Raw genomic sequence first — 9,301 nt, 5'->3', positions numbered from 1 at the left:
GAGGAGGAAGAAGAGAAGAGGTTAGTGATCACCTTTGAAGTCATAAACATGGATATGTCGTGGTTAGCCGTCATCTCACAATGGGAGTTCCTCGGTTCGAGCCTGCCATCGTTTGCATGTTCTCCCTGTGTGGGACTCCACTCTCTCAGCAGCGCTTCACGTAACATTTTTGGGTGAAAACATGAAGTTTTGCTAGGAGTGCAACTTTTTTAAAATCTCTTGGTCGTTCCTGAAAGCGAGTTCTGCAGTCGTACAGATTCATGTGTAGAACGATGACAGTGGATGATTCAGGGTGCGACTTTACCAAAGAGAACATTCCAGATATAGACCACTCCATCATCTGCGTACAGGGAGAACATTTCTTCATCCAGATCCTGAGAGAACCTGCACCATGAAGCACTGACCGCTTTCAAACCTTCTGCTCGCAGCAGATAAACTGTCTCGAGGTTTGGAGCTGCTGTGTTGTGTCCATCACGTCAGGTTTGTTCAAATACAACTCGACTGATTGACTCCGATGCCCCACCCTCCTCTGGACGCCACAGCATCAAACCTTCAGTATCTTTTTAACTGCACGCCGTAGAACCCTGCAGTTTGTTTTGACTGAGAGCTGACAGCTGTGCCGTTCCAATGAGCCATTCGGTGAGATCGCAGCTCTTTCACAGGCTGAGGTACAGCTCCTGAAACATCTCACAAAACGTCTTCTTATGTGTGTTCTTATCAGAATTCAAATAAAACCCGATATATTCTCCTGTTTGACTTAAATATCAGTGTATGAAGTCTTGAAAGAACTTTTTCGTGTTCTCAAAAGTCTGATTTCAAAATCTGCTGCATGTTTCTGGAATAAATTCTGTCTGACTTAGTTTTCCATTTATTTTTTCTTTCCTCTTCAAGGTGAAATTACTACTGAAACACTGAGCGACACTGCTGCAGCAGACACACCGAGACTGTCCAACATGTCCTGAAAAGCTGGTTTTTACATCTCAGGATTCAGGTTTTACAGACACAAAAGGATCAGGTGGCTCAGACCTGAGAGGGTGAAAAAGTCTTAAACCTACTTTTCTCACCTAAAAACTTCACATCATCACCTTATTTCACCTTACCAGTGTAATCTGAGTTTCCCCGAGCAGCAGCCGGCTGGAAACGCAAACGTCTGAACTCCATCAATCAGCGTTTGCGGTGGGGAGGGAACATCAAGTCCCCCGGGCGCCGAGGGAAAAAGGAGCTTGTTTCTTATAATTACAGCATCAAATCATTTCAGGCTGAAGCAACTCACCGGGATGTGCACGTTTCCGACGCCTCCTTGGCGGAGATAATGAAAGCAGGCCAACAGCTCGGCTGGGTTTTCACATTTAATAATAGACAAAATGTTCTGTCATTCTTTTATATGTACATCAGTAATTACAAGGTCAGTAGGCGGTTATGCTCAAGTCTGTGTTTTCGGCGGAGATTTCGTCGGCTCGCCGTGATGCTTGTTCGTCTCACATACAAAATCAGCTGCGTGCTGGAGTCACCTGTTCAAAAGCTCGGGGAGGTTCGCCTTGTTTTCTCTTAAAACCATTCGACAAATTTCATTCACAATACTTTCTCATTATTTACAAAAAGAAGAAGGAAAAAAACCAGCAACTGCTAAATTATACATATTAACAAACTACTTCCTCAATATATATAATGCCGCTATACAAAGAGAAGAGAGGAGTTCACAGAGGCCTTACCGAGGCTTCAACCTGCGTATCAAAGCTTTTAAATACACATTTTAATGCTGCCAGTGTTCGACCGTGAAACCTGTGGGTTCTGAGTATGAGGGAACGTTTCCAGTCGCGGTATAAATACGGAGCAGCTGTACAGTGGAGCGGCGCACGGAGGTTCAGCGGCTGGAATAAGGCCGCTGTGAAGCTGCAGGACAGTTTGAGGCTTAAAGCAGGAAGAGATACAGGAAGCTGCGATTCTCCGTGAATCGGGGGGAACGGGACCGAGAGAGACTCCCTGGCTCCCGGGTTTCAGGACCCGTCCCACCCTGGAGCCTCCCAGACCAGCACATCTGGAAAAGCCCAACTGTGAACTGCAGCAACACGGACAGATCCAGCTGGTTTTAACCTTCAGAGGGGGCTCAACACATGGTCCACGGTCCAAAACTGGCCCAAGACTGATCTAAAAATGACCATGGACTCATCTGGAGCTGATCAAGGACTGATCTAAAACTGATCCGGGACTGGCCCACTTAGTAATTCTTTTAATAAAGCTGCCATTTAGCATTTAGCATCAGATCAGGATGCTTCAGTGACCTCTGTGTTAGCATGTAGCATTAGCATCAGAGGGTAAAGATGCAGAAAGCTAAAAACTCGGTTCTGTCCAGTTCCACTGGATCTTGGGGGAAACTTGCATAAAGCTATTTTCCTCTCTTCAGTTCTTTAAGGGGGGAAATGAAATTAAGTAAATGTAAAGTTCTTGGGAAAACTGGAGCCAACCAACATTTTTATTTAAAAGTTATTGATTTAAATCTCAGCAACAGAAACCTGCAGAAAAAGTCTGGACTGAACGAACCTGAAGAGACCCTGAAGAGCTTCACCTGACCCGAGTCTTACTGGAGTGAGGCTCGTGGGGCCAGTTACTAAATTTAGGTGAAAATCTGCTAAATCGCTGGATCGCAGCTGCGCTCCATCAGTCAGCGCTCGCCCACGCCGGCCCGACAAGACGTCCCATCAGCAGAAAGCCGGGACGGAGCGCGGCGGCGGCGGCGGCGGGGGCGGGCCAGGGGTGAGAATGTCCCGGAGAAAATGTTGAAACTGCAACATTTCCTCTAAATTTCCCAGATCGCCTCCGGAGCAGGAAGCGGCGGTGGCGGCGGCGGCGCCACATCTGGGTCAAACTCTGTTTACCTCTAATTGCTTTCCATGGCAGCGAAGCGGCCAGACCCCCCGCGGGGGCGGGACGGGGCAGAGTGAATTCTGGGGACTCGAGTTTGCTTCCAGGTGATTTAAATGATCGAGAAGAACGGATGTTGGTGTGAAGCAGCAGATTCCCGCCTCAGGCTGGACTTCTTCACCTTGTGCTGATCTGAGCTCGTCTCACTGGGTCCCTCCTGTGATTCCGGGGCCGCGGACCTCATGTTGAGCACCACCAATCTGAACAATCTCAGCTTCAGGACTTTAGAGTCTTTCTGACTTCAACAGGTGAAAGCGGCTCTCCAACGGTTCGAACCCACGGCCTGCCCGTGCCGTCCACTGCACGCCCCCCGCCGCCCAGATCCAGGAGGGGCTGCTGGAGCTGACGGAGCCCCGCCGCAGACCGCCGCTCGGAGTTACATTCATTTAGGAGAGAAGAGCAATCCGCTGTGAACAGAACCAGGGGGGGGGGGGGGGGGGGGGGCAGTAAGGGGGGGGTGGGGGGTCGTGAACATCAGAAGCAGAAGCCAGCTGGAGGATCTGGAGCCTCTCAGGTGAAACCGGCTCGGTGCTCGTTTGAAGATGTCTGACAGGAAGTGGCGCGTCAGGCTCGCCGCCAGCTCAGGGTCACTGCGGCCCGTCAGATCAAAGCCGGACGGACGGACATGTGCTTCTGGATTCACAGAGTTCTTCTGAAGTGCCGACATGTTAAAACGATTAATCCCAAGATTTAAAACTCATCGATTCCACACAAACAGGAAAGTGCTTAAAAACAGGAACCGCTGGAGTTGGATGTGATGGCGGTCAGTCGCCGCTCTGAAAAACATCCTGCCGGATCGAAATGCTGACGAACCCGAAGGTGAAAGGTGAAATGTTGAGGCGTCTGAAGAACTCAGACGCTCATTCTGGAAACTTCTCAATCCACCGTTTGATCCGTTGAAACACATTCTGATCAGCATTTCAGTGAATCTCATTTTCTGTGGAAATCGTTAGTTCCTCGCCTCAGAAGCAGGTTTGTGGTTTAACGTCTGTAAACTCCGTGTCGGACAGAGAAGCAGCCGAGCGACGTTCAGCGTCCAGACATTATCCTGTAGCAGGAGAACGGAGGAGCTTTCAGCACAAACCACAGTTCAGACGTTCACGTCCAGTCGGAGGACGAGCTGCGGTTCGGCAGTCAGCGCTCCGCTCGCTCACTCAGCGCTCCACTGTCTCGCTCGCCCTGGCGCCGGGGAACCCGTGGCGCTCGCGCAGCTCTCTGTAATTACAGAATGTCAGCGTCGTCCGCGCTTTCTGCTCTGACCTTTTCCCGCTGCTAACATCGTGGCCTTTAACAGACGCTGAGCTCACGAGAGGCGGCGCCGAGAACCGGCCGCTCTTTAGGGCAGAACGTGGCGAACGGAACCTCTTCTATTAGCGCGCCGCTCGCAGCCGTTCCAGGCGATAACCCGGCGCGGCGCCGGCGGGGCGACGGGAGAATCAGTCCTGACATCTGAGAGCAAAACGCCTTTCCTGTCGCTTCCGCTGTTCGCCGGGTTTTTTCTTCACGGACCTCGGAATTCAGAAAAGAACTCCAACAAACAGAAGACCTCCACAGTTCAAAGGAATTCGACTTGAACCTTCCGTGATCCAGACCTGAGATTCGCTCCAATGGAGACATTTAGAGGAAACCAGAATCTGGATTCATCTCAGACTTTAAACTCTTCGGATTGGACTGTCTTAGAAAGACCCGGGACTCTCCGAACAATGATTCACTTCTTTCAGTTCTTTCCAAATGCAGTAAAAATTCTCTCTATTTGACCAGAAAATGTGTTAAACTAAAATCCGGACTGCTGGACTCAGACGGATCCGTCACTCAGGACCGGGTCGGTTTGAGGTCTGGGTTCTTTAAAGTCCAGCAGGAAGGAGGAAGTTAAAGGAGGCTCTGCGAGAGGCGGGGCTAACAGGCGCTAACAGGAGAGACAACCCAGGGTCGCCATGCATCGAGCGGTGGAGGCGGGTGGGGGTGGGGGGGCGGGTGGGGGGGGTTTGGATCCGGGCAGCAATTAGAAGCCCCGGATCAGCAGGGTCACATCTACAAAGCTGCATGTCGACCCTCACATGTCGGAGTGACGGCCGAGCCGAGAGACGCTGTTTGACATCAGCTGCAGGCGGAAAACTGCCTCAGCAGCCGTCAGTACGGACACCCCCCCCCCCCCCCCCCCCCCCTCCCCACAACCCCCCACAACCCCCCCGCGGCTCGGCAGCGGTTCGGAGCAGAGGGACGGCGGCCGGCAGAAACCCCCACAGCGCCGCAGAAGGTCGTCATGAAAGGAAGACTGAACACAACGTCAGCAAACTGTCCAGAGTGTGTGTGTGTGTGTGTGTGTGTGTGTGTGTGTGTGTGTGTGTCTGCAGCTAAGCACAGCCCGTTTTGCTCCTGCCTGGGAAAGAACACAATACAAAAACCAAAAGCAACAATAACTTAAAGAAGAAGGAGGAAAAAAAACTGTTGAAGTCTGTGGATTTTTCCAAAACTACGAGACGAGGATCTCTTCTAGCAGCAAGCCGGCTCCGCCCCCGCGGCGAGGCGGCGGCGACACACATGAATGTTTTTTTAAGGGGAGGAGTCAGCACCGGCCATGCCCCCTCCCTCCCCCTCCCTGCCCCTTGTGAGTCCAGTATCAGTCGGGGGGTTCCTGTGGGGGGGGGGGGGTTGAGGGGGAACCCGCCCGGCCCCTCGCCGGAAGGTTCCAGTCCCGCGTCCCAGCATGCATCAGTGAGGGCGGGGGCGGGGCCGGGGGCTGATGGGGGCAGCGGGCGGTGTTGGGGGTGGGGGGTCAGATGCAGGTGGAGGGCTGCGCTGTGGGCTGCTGCTTCCGGTTCCTCAGGCCGCCCGGCTTCTCCTTGTAGCCGACGCACATCTGCTGGGAGACGTCCACCAGCGCGCTCGCCACCGCCAGACCTGCAAACACAGCCACAGCTTACCCACAATGCACTGCTGCCAAGCTTTACCCACAAGTTTCCAAATGTAACCAAGTAGTGAATGTATTTTTATTTTCCATCCAGTAATATAAAATACGAAATGATTGGAATAGAATTTCCACTATTTGAAAGATTGTGATTCATTCCAGCAGTGACACCAGGCATCACCATCTGTTCACCTGAAGTCCTGCAGCTCTCATTTTAACATCGACCAACAGTCTAAAGGTGACATTGAAACACAAATATGAAGTAAAATTACAAAACATTTTTAAAAACGAACACAACAGGCTTTCAAACTGAGAAGAATAAACAATGTCCGGATAAATCACGTCGCTCCTGAAACACAAACCGACAGCTTTCATCAAACCCTGCGGCGTTTTCTGGGTTGAGACTGGTGGAGAACTTTGATCAAAGCCTTCGGCCTCTCAGATCCCCACACCTCCAAACACACACTCCTCTCCAAACACACTCCTCTTCCACAGGTTCATTACTGAATGAGACTCTGCGGTTCACCGTTACTATACTCCAGCTCTTTTCTCTTAGAAATTATGACTTCAGCAGAAATAAACCACGTTCTCCTGGCAGTATTTCTTCACGTGTGTGTGTGTGTGTGTGTGTGTGTGTGTGTGTGCGCCTCTTTTTTGGACGCTGCCAAACAGGATTAGCTCCCATCTAGATTTCATGAGGTAAAATCCTGCCTCAACGTCGTCGTCGGTGTTTTCACCGTCGTCTCAGTGTTTCTGATCGAGTCCGTTTGGATCACTGTTTCTGCTGGTTTATTCCGCTGATTCCCAGTTCCAGGTCTTTTCCGCAGGTTTGGTGGGTTTCAGACTGGACCCACGGCTGGCGCCGGCGCCGGCGCCGGGCTGTCAGGAGTGTTTCTGCGGTTACAGTGTGGAACCGCGGCTCGTCGCTTTCAGATGACTCTAAAATATGAACAATGGCCTGTTTGAGCTGCGACTCCTGACTGGATGAGAGCTGATGGAGTGTGTAAAACACACACACACACACACACAGGTGGAGAGATCACGGGCTCGCAGTTATTAACTTACAGCACACCTCATTAACATTTATTAATACTCTGTGAGCCATGAAATTCCAATAAACTGCATTTATCACCAATAACGGACGCGTTTATTTCCACCCAGCTCACGGCGCCGAAGGCAAAATAGGAAGTCCGAGGGGAGAAGCCGCCTCGCACGAGGAGAACTGCAGCCCGTTCTGAGCCGCAAAGTGGCTGAAAGCACCAAGAGGAACCCCGGGTCGATTCCTCGTCTGTGGCGTCCAGTCAGGACATTAAAAAAAAAAACAAAAAACTACCATGGAAACAGAAGCTGCGACCCAGAAACAGATACAGGAAATACAAATGAAACGGTATCAGAAGAGGAGAGGGAACAGGACAGGAGGACATCAGGAGGCCTGGGGGGACAGGAGGACCTGGGAGGAGAGCAGCCTGAACACAACCTGCCCCGAAGCCCAGCCGAGCTGAACACAGGAGGCCGGATCTGACACGAGGACGAGGCGGCAATTAATAAAGGCCTGGGGCAGAGAGAGAGAGAGGGAGAGAGAGGGAGAGAGGGAGAGAGAGAGAAGCAGCGAGGAGAGGAAACTCTGAAGAAGAGGGAAAACACGGAATGAAACGGAAGTTCGGGGTTTTGTTTGTTTGAGTCCCTGAAGGAGACGACGGCAGAAAGAAGAACAGGAAAACAAAGTTTGAAGAAGGTAAGAAGAAGCAGAGAGACGGGAAAACAGCCGGAGGCCGGATGGGAAGGAGAGACAGCAAGTGACGGAGCGCAGGATGGAGGAAAGGAATGGACTCAATTCTCGGCGTTATCACAGAGGGAGGAGGAGGAGGAGGAGGAGGAAGAGGAGGAAGAGGAAGAGGAAGAAGAGGAGGAGGAGGAGGAAGAGGAGGAAGAGGAAGAGGAGGAGGGCTGTTCTGGAAAACCCAGAGACCAGGAGGAAGCTGCAGTCTCCTCATTAACATGGACGGCGATGAGGAAGAGGAGGAGAGGAAGAGCAGACGAGGCAGAACGAGGGAGCAGCAGCTGAACCTGTGAGGACTAATGAGGCCCGACCGCCAGTCTGACTGGAAACACAGCAGAGCGGGATTAACATGACTGATGGCTTCATCCGCAACAAGGCAAACCCCACTCCCCACTCCGTCACTCCGTCACTCCCCACTCCGTCACTCCGTCACTCCGTCGCTCCGTCACTCCCCACTCCGTCACTCCGTCGCTCCGTCGCTCCGTCGCTCCGTCGCTCCGTCGCTCCGTCGCTCGTTAACGAGGACACCGGAGCACCAAAGCACCGGAGCAATGGAGGACCGGAGGACCTCCGGGGTTCCAGATACAGATAACGTCACTTTACTGTGAAGCGTTGGAGCGAAAAGACACTTTAATGTCATCAGAACTTATTAACTACTCAGCTGCAGAACATCCAGCGAACATGATGAGCGTCACGATACGGAAACACGATCTGATCAAAGTCAGGGCTGTCAGAGTTAATCGCATTAACTGCAATTAAAAAGAGGCTGTCCAAAGAGGCATTTATTTAATTACAATTAATCAGGGTTACAGTTTTGTTTCCATTTGAAAACTCTATGTGACGTCGTGTTAAGTTCATCGACACGGCACTTTATTTTGAAAGGAAAAAACAAACTCTGGTAATAAATCAGTCCTGCTGCAATGTGAACCGGTGATTTAAATTCAACCAGGCACTGAATTCTGCGTCACACAGAATTCACAATTTATTTCAACGTAACTGAACTGCTGAAACTGCAGCACCGTTACTTCCTGTTTGGACGGATCGATGTTTTTACATTGTGGGCCGAAAACTGCCTCAAAATGCAAAACAGAGTTTTAAACAAGCCACTAACAGGTTGAATTCTGTGATTAATCGCAATTAAGAAAATTAAGAATGTTTTGACAGCTCAATTAAAATAACATTTATGTAGATGATGTTGTTTTCTCTGTGTTTTTATCCCGTGTTCTTTCTCTTGCTCCCAAATGTGTGCTTTTATTTTCTTCACACACTTTAACTTCTGAGCAGATTAAAATGTGATTCTACCAGCGAGAACAGGCTGTACGACTGAAGTTAGGGAGGCTGCACGATGCCACCTGGATATGTGGAATTAGATTAAGAAGATAATTTGTGAAAAAAAGTAAACATGTCTGTAGATGACGTTCTTGTCTTTCTGCTCTTTATGAAAACAATTCATTTAAAACTATTTTACAGTTCAGATGATTATGCAAATTGAATGTTTTTAGATGCAAAGTGAAGTTCTAATTATTAATATCAGAATTACTATCATCATGTTTTTTCTTGTAGCCTCTGATTATTTCAGTAATTTCATAAAAAGGAATCCTAATCTGAGTTCTCTGTCTTAATCTCAACATTGATTTGTTTTTTTTTGAGATATGTGAGAAGAGAAGAGATGAGAAACGAGTCGGACGCCG

General features: G+C 50.1%; 1 protein-coding gene across 1 annotated transcript in view; it reads right to left on the bottom strand.

The window, feature by feature from the left end:
• Positions 1 to 1,383: 1,383 nt before the first annotated feature.
• The window catches only part of atrn (attractin), a 76,974-nt gene continuing 69,056 nt past the window's right edge, over positions 1,384 to 9,301 (bottom strand). Inside the window, exon 24 of the mRNA XM_030116390.1 lies at positions 1,384 to 5,823. Within this exon, the coding sequence (XP_029972250.1) occupies positions 5,699 to 5,823 (125 nt within the window). The 3' untranslated portion in view covers positions 1,384 to 5,698. The remainder of the gene's footprint in view (positions 5,824 to 9,301) is intronic.

This window comes from Salarias fasciatus, chromosome 19 (assembly GCF_902148845.1).
Source record: "Salarias fasciatus chromosome 19, fSalaFa1.1, whole genome shotgun sequence".
Classification (NCBI taxonomy): domain Eukaryota; kingdom Metazoa; phylum Chordata; class Actinopteri; order Blenniiformes; family Blenniidae; genus Salarias; species Salarias fasciatus.
Note: the sequence above shows the minus strand (reverse complement) of the source record. Positions and strands in the feature narration are given on the sequence as shown.